The sequence below is a fragment of the Rhincodon typus genome, chromosome 37 (assembly GCF_021869965.1).
Source record: "Rhincodon typus isolate 14 chromosome 37, sRhiTyp1.1, whole genome shotgun sequence".
Taxonomy (NCBI): domain Eukaryota; kingdom Metazoa; phylum Chordata; class Chondrichthyes; order Orectolobiformes; family Rhincodontidae; genus Rhincodon; species Rhincodon typus.
In genome coordinates this window covers 16117897-16133322 of record NC_063368.1, presented here as the reverse complement: position 1 = coordinate 16133322, position 15426 = coordinate 16117897, and the positions used below count along the sequence as shown (strand labels likewise).

Here is a 15426-nt window from a genome sequence, read left to right as displayed (position 1 = left end):
AGACCTATGCCTTATCACACACTTTGTCTTCAATCGCCAGGTACATGAACAAATTAATGGAACATCCATGGGTTCACCCATCTCGGGGCTCATAGCGGAAGCTATTATGCAAAGACCAGAATGCACAACCGTCCCCCAGATCCAGGCTAAATTATGGGTTCGATACGTGGACGATACCTTCGTGATCAGTAAACGAGCAAGGTTAGAAGAAACACACCACCTCATTAACAACATATTCACCGGGATCAAGTTCACCAGGGAAGAAGAGAACAACAATCAACTCCCGTTTCTAGACATGATGGTGGAACGAATGAACAACGGGGATTTCCTTACCAGCATGTACAGAAAGACTACACACACAGACCAAATCCTGAATTACAACAGTAACCACCCCAGCGTCCACAAACAGGGCTGTGTCAAGATTCTGTTTAAATGAGCGATAACACTGCAACACCCCAGAGCTGTGCAATACACTCATTTCAATACACTTCCACATAGCAAGACATCAATTTGACTCAGACAAAGTTACAGTACTCGGACAAGCGAGATGAAGACAAGCATGAGAATTCCGGGAGGCCTGGTTGTTGACCACTGATGTGGCAATTAACAAACATGTTTAAATAGACACCATCTACATACCATTACAGTACAAAACCAGAAACAAGACTGCCCACCATGACAGACTGGACCATATAAATTCAAAGCAGGTCAGAACAATGGTGCTTCAACGGAGGCTATACAGCGACAATGTCACCTCGAAGGGAGACGAAACGTTTGCATGAAAACCAGTCAGCTCGGTGAACCAACCAACAAATCCAGTGGAGTTTAACTCAAGTCTAGTATACTCAACAACAGATGAATTGCTTCAAACTTCTTGCCCCAGCCACAGTCACATGCTGGTTCACTAATGAGCTTTAGGGAAGGAAATCTGCTGTCCTTACCTAGTCTGGCCTACATGTGACTCCAGACCCACAGCAACTCAGTTCAAGGGCAATTTAGGGATGGACAATAAATATCAACCCTGCTGGTGACATCCATATCCCATGCAACAATAAAAGGAAAGCTTTTGATATTCATTTCCTAAGCAACATTCTGTATAGTAAAGGTCAGGATCAAGCTTGGGACTTCCTCATCCATACTAAATTAGTATGCCACATACTTCATGGTCATTCTGATTCATCCTTACTTTTCTGTCTGTCGACGGTCTCGATCCTGTAGTATCATCAGTTGGGTTATGTATTCGCTGTGTTGCTTTAAGCTGTTCAATTCAGTCTCTAATAGAAGTTTCTGCAAACTCAATTTCAAGACCTGTTCATCAAGAAATTTTGAAAGAAATTAATGCACTCGTCACCGTACCTTTCACTTTCTAGAAGCATAACTGCTTTCTGCAGCTTTCCTCTCATGCAGTCTACACACTTAAGCCTGGAGGACAGGAGTAATGGGACCAGGGTCTTCTCCATAACTAGAATCAGCACCTCAGAATTCACCTTATTACGGGGCACTTTTATCAACTTTCTGCTTGGTATGTCATTTAGCAACACAGAAGAAACCTGAACTCATGCAGCAGCAGGAGCCAAGTCTAAATAACAAACAAACAGTCACAGACTTAAATGTGGTGTAATGTGACTTGAAAGATTTCACAGTACCTCTAAGCCTTAGTCTGCCTCAATAGTGTTAACTTCCCCCAAAATTTCACGCCAACATGACTTTTCAACATTTTAAAGTAAAGCAATGGAACAGGAAACAATTAGTAAAATTTGTTTAACTCAAAGCGCCTGGAGGAAGAGGTATGACTCCAATTCAGCAGCAATTGATCCCTCTAATACCTGAGGCACTGATCGGCTTCTTCCATCTGAACTTATTGTATTCCCCATCTCAGACAGGAGGCTCCCATTCTCTTTGAGCTTTTCTTCGACTTGCTGCATCTGTTCCAGCAGATAGTCACGGCGCCTATTGGAGGATGCCTGGCTACGTTCAAATTTACAGGAAGCCTGTCCAGTTAGATGAACCAGAATTATTGCAGTCTGTAATGGATTCATTCACAAAATTCTGACATAACATTCTTAACCTCAAAAAAAGGCAAAATATCAAAACCATTCAATTAGAATTGCATTGCATTGCCTAAAACTTTGAAGTGCTTAGTGCAAGAGCTATTCTTTATTTTACTGTAACCATCAAGAATGAAAAAAGCCTGCATTTATATAGCACCTTTCAGAAAAACTTGTACTTACATACAGCACCTTTCATGTAATAAAACATTAACACTCTTCACAGAAGTACTATAAACTTGACACTGAGCAACAAGAGAAATTAGGGCAGATGACCAAAAGCTTGGTCAAAGCAGGTTTTAATTAGTGTTTTAAAAGAAGAGAAAAGTGAGCACCTTGGCAGATGAAGGGAAGGCCACTAATAGTGGAATGGCTAAATAATGAATGAAGTGACCAGAATTATGAGTAGTGATATCCTGGAGGATTGTAGTAGATTACAGTTAGGAATGGTAGAGACCATGGAGGGATTTGAAAACAAACAAACTGAGGTTTCACCTCAATTTCTACCAACGGCAGAAATTATGGTGGCATTTGACTTAATTCAAAGGATTTCTGGCTTGCTAAGTGTTTGGAGGGTTGAATGTGGAAGACTGGCCAGGAATGCATCAGAATATTCATATCGAGAATTAACAAAGGCACATGAGCTGAGACAGGATGATTTTTAAAAAAAATTAATTTGATTTATTATTTTCATATATACCTAGGTACAGTGAAAAGTTTTGTTTTGCGTGCAGTACAGGCACATCTTACCGTACAAAATGCGTTAGGGTAATAGAACAGAGTGAAGAATATAATGTTAAGGCTGCAAAGAAGGTGCACAAAGAATGAGATCAACATTAAATTTAAAATTTGAGGGGTCCAAAAAAATGGATGGAAAGTTGGCTTGCGTGATGTACTGGGCTGTGTTCACAACGTTCTGTAGTTTCTTACAGTTCTGGGCAGAGCAGTTGCTATACCAAACCGTGATGCATCCAGATAGAATGCTTACCAAGGTGCATCTATAAAAATTGGTAAGAGTTTTTATGGACAGGCCAAATTTTCTTAGCCTCCTAAGGAAGTAGAGGCCTTGTTGTGCTTTCTTGATCGTAGTATCAATGTGGGTAGACCAGGACAGATTGCTGGTGATCATCATTCCTAGGAACTTGATGCTCTTGACCATTTCCACCTCAACACCATTGATGTAGACAGAGGCGTGCCCTCCACCTTGTTTCCTGAAGTCAGTGACCAGCTCCTTTGTTTTGCTGATGTTGAGGGAGAGATTGTTACCTTTACACCATGCCACCAAGCACTCTATCTCTTTCCTGTATTTTGTCTCTTCATTGTTTGAGATCTGGCCTACAACAGTGGTGTTGTCAGCAAATTTGTAGATGGAGTTAGGACAGAATTTGGTCACACAGACATGAGTGCATACGGAGTATAGCAATAGGCTGAATACGCAGCCTTGCGAGGTGTTGAGGATTATCATGGAGGATTTGTTGTTTATTCTCACTAATTGTGGTCTGTGGGTCAGGAAGTCGAGGATCCGGTTGCAGAGGGCGGAGCAGAGACCTAGGTCTCCGAGTTTGGAGATTAGTTTTGTTGGAATTACAGTGTTGAAGGCAGGGCTGAAGTCAATAAGTAGGAGCCTGATGTAGGTATCCTTGTTATAAAGATGTTCAGCGGGGGTGCAGGGTGGGGGGTTGGCGGAGTGTAGCACCAGAAGCATGGTGTCTGCCACAGACCTGTTGTGATGATAGGCGAGCTGCAAGGGGTCAAAGCAGGCTGGGAGGCTAGAGTTGATATGATGGAGGTTGAAATATGTAGCCTTGGTGATGGTATGGCTACAAGTTTGGAAGCTCATCTTTGCTATCAAATATGACATTGAGGATCCAACAATCTGGTTTAATCTCAGATACTTACTTTGGACAACAATGTAAATATAATAGTATACTCAGAATGTTGTAAATCTTGAAGTTAATGAAAAGCTTTGAAATTGTAATTATTGTTGTAATATTAGAAAAACTGCATGGCAATTTGTACACAGCAAATTATCTGATTTCTGGTATTGCTTGTTAAAGAATATTGTCCAGGAGAGCTGTACTGCTCTTCTTTGAATAGTGCCATGGATCTTTTTACACTCAGCTGAGAAAAGAATAAAGGGAACTTTAGTTCAACGTCTCGTTTGAAAGACAGCACTTCCAGCTGTGTAGCATTTCATCAATGCCAATTAGATTTGTCATAACAATTTGATAGTGATCCAAGACAAGTACAGAAGCTAGTAGTCTCCTTTGCAACATTTTGTTTTACACATGGGATGTGGGCAATGCTGACTGGCTCAGCATTTATTGCCTGTGTTTGGTTACCCTTGAGAAGGCAGTGGTAATTTGCCTTCTTGAACTTGTTACAGTCCATGTGCTGTAGGTAGACCGACGATGCTGTTAGAGATAGAGTTTCAGGGTTTGACCCAGTGACACTGAAGGAACGACAATGTATTTCCAAGTCAGGATGGTGAGTGGCTTGGAGGGAAATTTGCAAATGATGATGCTCCCATGCATCTGTTGCTCTTGTCTTTCTAGATGGATGTGGTTGTGGGTTTGGAAGATGCTGTCAAAGGAGTTTTGGTGAATTTCTGTAGTGTCTTGTAGATTGCATATGCTGCACACACAAATTTTGCTGCAGTCCCTGCAGCAAGTAGGTATGCACGTGGATTATTTGTTTACTTTGGGCAATGTAATGCCTGGACGGGAAGGCATTCTATGGAGCAGCAAGAAACATGAAACAGATAAATTTTTTTTTGATAGCTATTCATCCAGCTTTTGTATTGTACTTATCTATTAGCTCTGACAAATCATGACTATCCAGAATTTAATTCAGACAGCAGCTGTGATGTTGGTTTAAAAGCTTACAGGATATGTATACCTACTAATTATAGCCATATTTCAGCATGGTATCCTTTTCCGCCAGCTGTGAATTACATATACTGATAGGCAGGTATCACAGGTATTTTAAATGAAATGAAGAGCACAATTTTGCTATTTGTTTTTTTCTAATTATTAAAAAGAAATGTACAGAGGCAAATGGGCTTGACCTCCAGTAATTTCTGTCATCCCCTTTGGGAAATTGTTTTCTCTCCCATCCGGTGCTCCCCCTGATAGAATGAGAGGCCTCACAGTTTTCTCAGACTGCAGGATTTTATTTTAATCACTGACTTCATTACCACCATCACCATTTTTAAGAGCTCCTAAACTCCTAACAATTATTTTACTGATAATTTTGTAGTTTCCTGAATACCTAAGTCTAAAGTCTGAGTGATCTGGAACAAAACTATCAACGGGAGCTATGATTATTATGTGAGGAGTATTTCAACTTACCTACAAAACAGCAAATCTTTCTCAACGTCCAAATCCAGTAATTATTTCATGAGTGACTAGTGACGATTCAGTGCAAAAATGTGAACAAATCTGTTTTGGTTAGAATTGTGGATTGACTTTATTCTGTCTCACAAGAACATAAAGAATAGAAGTTGGAGTAGATCATTCAGCTCCTCAAGCCTGCCCCACTTTTCTATAAGACCACGAATGATCTGCCCAGGCCTCAAATTCTTGCATGCCAGCTCATCATACCCCTCAACTCCCCATTATTTTAAAAATCTACTGAACTCCTCTTTAAATATTTTCAGTGATCCAGCCTCAATAACTCTCTGGGAGAGAGAATTCCAGACACTCACTACCTTCTGGGAGAAGAAATTCCTTTGCATTTCAGTTTTAAATGAGCGTCCCCTTATTCTGTAATTTTGTCCCCTACTTTGACATGGATTGGGAAAGGGGAAGGTTCAATAAAAACTGGATGTCCTTGCCCACCGGTCACTGAAAGTCAGCATGGAGGTACAGTAGTGCTGAAGAAAGCAAATGGTACGTTGGCCTTCAGGATTCAAGTACAGGAACAGGAATGTCTTGCTGCAATTGTACAGGGCCTCAGTGAAACCACACCTGGAGTACTGCATGCAATATTGGTCTCCTCATCGGAGGAAAGATGCGCTGGCTATGGAGGGAGTGCAACAAAGGTTTGCTAGACTGATTCCTGGGATGGCAAAACTAATGTATGACTGGACTGGTTAGATTATATTTGCTGGAATTTAGAAGAATATTCCTGATAAACCAGGGGTCACTGTCTAAAGATACAGAATAGGCCATTTAGGACTCAGCTGAGGAGAAATTCAATCACTCAAAGAGTGATGAGCCTGTAGACTTCTCCGCCACAGAAAGGTGTTGAGGTGGAAACATTGAATGTTTTCAAGAAGAGGAGATCAAAGGGTATAGGAGAAAGGTGGGAACGGGGGACTGAGTTGGATGATCAGCCATGATCATGTTGAATGACGGAGTAGGCCTGAAGGAAAAATGGCCTACACCTGCTCCTATTTTCTACATTTCCAAGTAATTTGCTATTTTGGTGACTAAATCAAAATACTTATACAAATGATTACTAGCACATTGCACCTGTCACAGTTGTAGCAATAGATTGAAAGAATCAAATCTGTTCAAAAGCTACTCAAAATTAATGACAAATATTAAAGAACAGAAGAGCTATTGTATTTAATTATTACATCCCAGCAAAGATATCCCAGCATATTGTTGCATAAACTGCCCAATTATCCAGTCATCTGATGATTCCACTTTAAAATGGAAAGTCTTACCTGTTCTAATCGCTGTTCAGTGCACAGTATTTTAATTCTCTCTTGGTCCCGTAATCGAAAGGATGTTTTCAGCTCCATTTCTTTTGCAAGCGCTTCTAAGTCAAAATAGCTCTTTTGAATCATTTGGCGGTCAGCAAAAACCTCCTGCAAAGACTTCACCCAGCTGGAAAGTGAGAAATGAAAAGAATAGTTTGGAACTGTTCTCAGAATGGTGAATTTGCTTAGCAACTTATGAGGAATTGTAGTTGATGAAATGATGGCTTGGCAAACTCAAAGATGCAAATGTTAAGGTAATTCGATAAGTATTAAATTACATATGGTATTACGCACATATTTATATAGGAGCGAGTAAAGGCCCTTTGCCTCTCAAGCCTGCCCCCACCCCCCACCTCCCAACTCCATTAAATAAGGTCATAATGATCAGCCTCAGGCGTCAAGTCTTCTTCAATGCCTGCTCATTGTAGACCTTAAATCCCTGGTATTTCAAAAATATATCTACCCCTTCTTTAAAGGCTTCTAATGACGTAGGTTTCACAACTCTCTGGTTTAGAGAATTCCAGAGATCTACTCCCCTCGGAAAAGAAATTCCACTGAATCTCAATTTTAAATGAGTGTCCCTTTATTCAGTCACTTTGTCCCCTAGTTCGAGATTTCCCACTGGTGGAGACATTTTCTCTACATCAACCCTGTCAACCCACCTCAGAATTTTGAATATTTTGATAAGATCACCCCTCATTCTTCTAGATTCTATTAAATAAAAGCCTAATTTGTTTAGCCATTCATGATAAGTCAACCACTTCATCACAGAAACAAAGTGACCAAACCTCTTTTGAATTGAATTGCCTCCAATGCCAGTATATGTTTTCTTAAATATGGGAGCACAATTATATATATTCCAACCTTTAAAAAGTACTTACATGAGCATTTAAAGAATCATAACATTCGAGGTTATGGGCCTGGTGCATGCAAGTGGGATAGTGCAAGTGGTAGTATATTTTTGGCAGTACAGCCTCTGCCTCTTCTGTACTGTATGATTCCATGATTCTTGTTACAAGACATCCCTAATTTTAAACTCCAATCCCTGAGCATCATAAGCCGAAATTCCATTTTTCGTCTTAATTAATTGCTGCACTTGCACGCTACTTTTTTGACTTTAATGCACAAGAACACCCAGATCCCTCTGCACTGCACATTTTTGAATACTCTCTCCATTTAAATAATAGTCTACCTTTTGGTTGTTCCTACCAAATTGCATGATTGCACACTTTCCTACATTAAACTTCATCTGACAAGTTTTTGCCCCCACACACAACTTATCTATATCCGCTTACAAAGTTTTTAATGTCCTCATCACAACATGCTCTCCCACATATTTTATGTTGCCAGCAAATTTGGATAGATTACATTCTGCTCATTCTCCAAGTCATTAACATAGATAGTGAGAGTGAGGTTCTAGGACCGATCCTTGTGACAATCCATTCGTTAAGTTTTTCCAACCTGAAAATAACCCATTAATTCCAACTCTGCCTTATGTGTATTAACCAATCTTCAATACATGCTACTAATATTACCCCTAATACAGTGTAGATCCTGTCCTGTGCAATAAGCTTTCATCTAGAAGCTTATAGGATGCCTTCTGGAAATCCAAATCTACCGGTTCTTCTTTATCAACACTGCTTGTTATAGCCTCAAAGAACTGTAGCAAATTTGTCAAACATGACATCCTTTTAATAAAATCATGCTGATTCTGGTTGCATTGAGCTTTTCTAAATGTTCTGCTATTTCTTCCTTGATAACGGAATCTAAAAATTTGCTAATGACAGATGTTAGGTTAACAGGCTTATAGTTTCCCGCTTTTTGTCTCCCTCCCTTCTTGAATAGGGGTGTCTTTAATGCTTTTCTAATCTGCTGGAAACGTCCTGGAATCCTGACAGTTCTGGAATATTTCAGCCAAGGCCTCCACAAACTCTGAAGCCATTTCCTTCTTCCCATTAGGACTTTGATTATCTGGTATCTTTGGATGTTTATAGTGTCCTCCACCATGAAGACCCAATACAAAATATCAGTCCCCATTAATTTGCCTGTTGTATCCTCCACTGTCCACACACTTACTTTAGAGGCTCTCTTTGTTTTTATATTACCTAAAGAAGCTCTTGTTATTTGTTTTTATATTTCTGGCCAATTTACTTTCTAACCAATTTTCACCCGCTTAATGAACTTTTTAGGCACTTGTTGCTGTTCCTGCTTTAGACAATTCTTTCTTCATGTTAGTGATTCCCTGTTAAGTTGAGAACAGTGGTTTGAGATCCGAGTTGCTTTGCCTCAAACTGAATTTGAAATTCTACCATGTTGTGATAACTGTCCCCTCGAGAATCCTTAACTACAAAATCTCTTATTAATCCTCTCTTATTACACATTACTAGATCTAAAATAGCCTGTTAACAGGTAGGTTCAACAACGTACTTGTCTAAGATGCAATCCCTTCTATGCTCTACAAATTAATCTTCCATGTTCCCTGGTCCATCTGAACTATCCAGTCAAAATGCAGATTAAAATCATCCATGACATTTGTAGTGCCCATCTTACATGCATCCAACTTTTCAGTTTATACTTTGTCCTATAGTGAGGCAACTGTAGATGCGTTGTGAGGCACTATCACCATGCTAGATGGGACAGACTTAAAACCAATCTAGCAACACAAGACTGGGCATCCATGAGGCACTGTGGGCCATCAACAGGAACAGATTTGTACTCCAGCACAATCTGCAACCTCATGGCCTGACATATCCCCCACTCAACCATTACCATGACAACCATGGTTCAATGGAGAATGCAGAAGGGCCTAACAAGGGGCAGCACTATGCATACCTAAAAATGAGGTGTCAACCTGGTGAACCTACCAAACAGGACTACTTATGTGCATAACAGTTTAAGTAGCAAGTGATAGAGCTAAGCAATTCCACAACTAACGGATCAATCTAAGCTCTGCAGTCCTACCACATCCAGTCAGAATGGTGGTAAACAATGCACTGTATGAGGCTGCTCCACAAATATCCCCATCCTCAATAGTGGAAGAGCCCAGCAAATCAGTGCAAAAAAGCATTTTCAGCAATCTTCAGCTGGAAGTACTGAGTCGATGATACATCTCAACCTCCTACAGTGGTCCCCAGCATCATAAATACCACTCTTCAGCCAATTTGATCCACTCTAGGTGATATCAAGAAATGGTTGGAGGCACTGGATACTGCAAAGGTTATGGGCCCTGACAACATTCCGGCAATAGTATTGAAGACTTGTGCTCCAAATCTTGCTGCAAACCTAGCCAAGCTCTTTCAGTACAATTACAACATTGGCACCCGCCCGACAATGTGGAAAATTGCCCAGGTATGTCCTGTACACAAAAAGTTGAACAAATTCAACCCAACCAATTAACGAGCAGCCCAGTCAGTCTACTCTCGATCATCAGTAAATTGAAGCAAAGTGTTCTCAGCAGTGCTATCAAACAGCAACAAAAACCTGTTCAGTGACACCCAGTTTGGATTCTGCCAGGGCTACTCAGCTTCTCATTACAGTTAAAAGTGGACAAGAGAGTTAAATTACAGAGGTGAGGTGGGAGAGACAGCCCTTGACAATCAAGGCAGCACGTGACAGAGTGTGGCATCAAACAGCCCTACCAAAACGGAATCAATAGGTATCAGGGCAAACTTTCCACTGGTTGGAGTCATACGTGGCACATAGGAAGGTGTTGTTTGTGGGAGGTCAGTCATCTCAGTTCCAGGACATCTCTGCAGGAGTTCCTCAGGGTAGTGTTCTAGGCCCAACAATCTTCAGCTGCTTCATCAATGGTTTTCCCTCCATCATAAGGTCAGAAATGGGGATGTTCACCAAGTGGGAATGATTGCACAATTTTCAGCATCATTTGCGACTTCTCATATACTGAAGCAGTCCATGTTCAATTGCAACAAGATCTGGACACTATCCAGGCTTTGGCTGAAAAGCGCCAAGTAACATTCACACCACACAAATGTCAGGCAATGACCATCTCCAACAACAGATAATCCAACTGCTAGCCCAGTTTGAGGCTACAATGAGATCAGACATAACCTTATTAAAAGGTGGAGCACACACAAGACCCCAAGTAGTTTAACCCTGCTCCTTGTTTATGTACTTGTATGCATTATTCCTGGTCTTCTTTGAATAAATCAAGCTATTTGAATGTATAATACTGGTTTTGCCAAAGCAGAATACATATAATTGTGAAATAGCGCAGTTTCTCATTAACTGCAGATAAAACCTGCAAGTAAAAGCAAGCACTTGAAGCATTGCGAGTTGCAGGAGCATAAATTATCAGTCATTAAGAAGTGGAGGATGTAACTGTCAAGTTCTATCATAGACCATTAGCACAATTACAACAATACCCACGTATTTGCACAAATTAGTTCAAACCTTGGACTCCCATCAACATTTTCAGTTCTTCCCTAGTTGACAAGCCAACTATAGTTGAGTTTAAAGGCAGAGCACCTACAAGAGTATTATCTCAGCCAAAAGTAATTCTTCAACACCTCTACAGGCAATTTACAAGCAGGGTAAGCCATTCCATTCGGAGCTCCACTCTGCTCTCCAGTTCTCTTTCTTTGTCCTTTCTTTTATTTCCCCTCCCTTGTTCTCTCTCCTTCTGTAGTAATTCTAACCCCCCACCCCTTTTAACTACCTACTAAGGAGACAGAAAGGAGCCAGGTTGTGGATGGGAAGGAGTTGTATTGTGACCCGGAACCACGTGGCGGGAGCTGAACATATGGATTGTAGCTGCAGCGATGGTAGATTGAGTGTGGGCTGGAGCGACGGCAGCAGATTAAGAGTGGGCCAGTGAAGCAGTTGGCGATAGCAGGCCAGCGAGGCAGACGAGAGTGGGACACTGGCGGTGGCATGGTGTGGGCTGGAAAGCCCAGAGCCGGACTGCGGCAGTGAAAGGAAAGTTGGACTCTCTTACGTTATCTCTTTTTTTCTTATCTTATTCTAAGTTAATGTGAATGGCACCATGTATGTACGCTAAAGGTACACACTTTTCACTGTATTTGTACATTGAATACACGTGACAATAAACGATTCAATTCAATTCAATTCCCTTCAATTCAATACAGAAGTGGTGCTGGTGTAGGCTGGGGAATGACTGAAATCACTTTCCCATGCTCTTAGTCAACATCATGGGCACTTGGGAGAAAAGCTGACAAAGGTCAATAATGTTTAAAATAAAACCGGGAGGTGCAAAGTTCCCTGAAGGGTGCATTTGCATTGTATCTGTAGCAGCTGTGCAAAGCAATGGAAGCTGCGAAAGTGTAGATGTATTTGAAGTCAGGACCTAACCTAATGCTGAAGAGAAAGCCTGTACAAACCCAAAACTACTTTGCAGTAATGCTAAACGTTTAAATGTATCTTTAACAGTCAAGTCTGCAGTCATTTGGAATGCTTAATGCAGACTTCAGCTGAATATTTTCAGTACCCAGCTAAGAATGGTGTATAAGGAAGAAAAGACATCAAGATTAGATGGTTGATTAATGAGTGCCCTTTTATCCCCCAAACTCTGAGGAATTGTTGACGCCAATTATAATAATTCACCTGTCTACATGCAGTCCCTTGAGGGGTTCCAAGGCCACTTCCAACTCCAAAATCAATCATCTTAACATTCTGCAGGAAAATAACTTCTTCACCTGGGCAATCTACTGCAACATTCTTTACATGCCTCAAACAACCAGAGTGCAATCACGTTTAGCACATGCCTACTCCCTCAGCAACTAGAGGTTTGATGCCTGCGAAATCAACACCTGTCAAATTGTTCGATGGATGAAACAAAAAAGGCTTCCCAACCATCAGAGCTAACATCAACAGAACAGCAGCAACAACTCATTTCCTCTTCCATATTTAAAGCTGTTAACAGTCTTGTCCTAAAAAGTTTCAATTGAAAAGTCCTTATGTATTAAAAATACAAGGTCTACAGTAGCCTTAGGAATCGTGATCCTGGGGGTCAGGACTCCTAAAACAGCTGTCTGAGTATCCCCATGCATTTGCTGCTAATACACTTCCACATGGTACAGGTGAATCTTAAGCACTGTCTGCAAGAATTTATGCAGTGTGTAGTCATGACTATGCCGATGCTTGCTTCACATATTAACTACTCACCCTACTACGGCTTAATGGTTAAAGAGATTATTACAGTGCTATGTTGACCTGAAATACACCAGCATTGAACTCCTTTCTCCATCAACTTTTATAGAAGCTATTGGTTGGATAAGATTTATGCCGATAGCTCCCAAAGCATTCTAAATATGAACTTTCTAGATTCACAGAGACTGGTTTGTAGAATGAACTATTTTCACTGAAGGTAATTCAGAATGACTGCATCTGTGAGGTTGGTACTCACTGATAACCAGCAAAGTTTACAATTCTACAATCAATGAAGAATGATATTTGTAGTTCAATTTCATAATCCAAATGGCTATCCTTTGTAGAAGTACAACAGCAAAATTAGAACTGTAGTTCAGCAGTAGTCACCACCTTCAGAAGGCAGCAAGAGTAGTGTGGGAAAGAAACACATTTAAAAAAATATTTGAAAATAGCCGTAATCCTTTACTTTCATAAAAAATGCAAATATTAAATTAGTAAAAACCCTATTTAAATAAAAGACAATCCTGATTTGTTTCAGTTCCCATTACCTTTGTTATTCACTACAGTGCTTTGTAGAATCAACTGCTTTATGTAAAGTATTTTGAATAATTCAAGAGACTATACTGGCTGCCCATATTCAATGCGAAATATTATTCAGAATATCTAAAACAAAACTCAGGCTTTCCTTTAAAGCAAAAAAAGAGAGTAGCATTCTTTTACATTTAATCCACAAAAATCATGTTATATTTTTATCCTTGTATTTAATTCAGATTAGGCGTAGCTGAACAGTCAAACCTAAATAAATTTAGATCATCCTTCCTTTTAAGCTGACCGAGATTGTCTGCATTTTCTAAACTCATATTCCTCCCTTTTTACCTCTTATTTAATGCACATCTACATACACTGTGTGCAATTTGCTTTCATTTGTTTCAATGGGGCTGAATTCCATGCAGGTAAGAGAATATGTAAACACTGAAAATTTAAAATAAAAGCAGAAACAGCTGGAAATACATTGAATATTGGAAGCTTTCAGACAAACCAGCAATAAATTGTAACTTTAATCCACCTTTTCTGATGCAGATGGAAGTGCACTGTTTTTTTTTCCAGATTTTACCCCCTCTTTTGATGAGCACAGTTTTGAACTATCTACAATTCATTTTGAATTTCCTTCAGTGCCAAAGCTCAACTTAACATTCCTCAGTACTGTGGAGGCTTAAAATGTGGAATAAAATGTTTAATTACTAATAACATTTGAAAATTGTTGCCTTATGATTTTATAGACTTTTCCGTTGTACAGGTTTTGAAACACAATCTCTTTTTACGCATGAATTCAGAGATTTAAACTCACTTCATCACACAAGTTTCCAATAGGGACATTTGTTTTTAAAAATCAAGGGTTTACTTGCTAAATAGTGAATGCACTCAACTAGATCAAACATACATGTAAATTTAATTGACAATAGAACTTCTGCAGCTTCTTCTAGAGTTGGCTGAGCTCTTGCTGAATCTCAAGGTAGTTAGTAAATAATGGATTTCACCTAACAGCAGTTAATAATTTAAATAAAACATTCTGCATTACATCTGAATACTTTAGGAGGGAAGAAAATAAACCCCAACATTCAGAGCACTGTGAATATATATACAGAGTTTCTAAGAATTTACCGACAAACGTAACAAAAGCCAAGCTACATTTAACAGACAACTAGAAATCTGTTCATAGTCAGAACTTTGGGGCACAGCCAGCATTTACAGTACAAGCTGCAACTGATCCATGCACACCATATTCTGCACAACATTTAAACAGTTGCATGGTTGGATTGAGAAGTTTGAGAAATTATTTCTTCAAAGGTTTTGGGGCTGTCCCTGTTCCTCGTGTTTTATTTTACTTTTTATTCCGTTATATTCAAAACCACGTGGGAGAGCTTGGGTATTGGTTTGGACGCGTATCATCCATTTATGATGAAATCCAAAGGAAATAGTTATCTCTTTAAAAAAGAGAATCTATCCTCACTTGTCTGATACTGGTTCATTGAAGGAGTGAAATCAGGTTATCCTACCGCTGATGGTGACTGGATGACTTTGCCAACAGTGGACTACAACCAAAATTGGAGACGATATATTTGGCGTCCTCATAGGTCTTCAGCTTTTCTTTCAGTTGTGTGACCTGGGGATAAATAAGATTCCAAAGGAGTCAGTCATTGTCCATTTCACCAAGTTAGGCTGTAGCTAATCATGCAGGAATTTATTACTACACAGGAGCTGTAGGCCATGCTCTAAACAGAATTCCACAGAAGCCAGCCACACACAACCCCTCCCTCTGCTATTCAATTAGGCACACCCAAGACTGAGGTTTCTGAGACTCAAAAGGATATAATAAATAACAGCAGCGCTGATGAGTGGATGAATTTGATGATTGGACATAACTTTAACGCTGAACATAATGAAATTGAAAGAATATTTGCAATGTGTTTGGCCTAATAATAGTACAGAAAAAACACTACAGCAGAGATAACAAGGTGTAGAGCAGGATGAACACAGCAGGCC

General features: G+C 39.9%; 1 protein-coding gene across 2 annotated transcripts in view; it reads right to left on the bottom strand.

Moving 5' to 3' along the window:
• LOC109924853 (kinesin-like protein KIF18A) overlaps nt 1-15426 on the bottom strand; it is a 69241-nt gene that overhangs the window by 29066 nt on the left and 24749 nt on the right. For both annotated transcript variants that reach the window (XM_048617659.1, XM_048617658.1), the window contains exons 8-11: nt 14940-15046; nt 6721-6883; nt 1827-1991; nt 1187-1308 (exon numbers count right to left, since the gene is read on the bottom strand). In XM_048617659.1, the coding sequence (XP_048473616.1) occupies nt 1187-1308; nt 1827-1991; nt 6721-6883; nt 14940-15046 (557 nt within the window). The remainder of the gene's footprint in view (nt 1-1186; nt 1309-1826; nt 1992-6720; nt 6884-14939; nt 15047-15426) is intronic.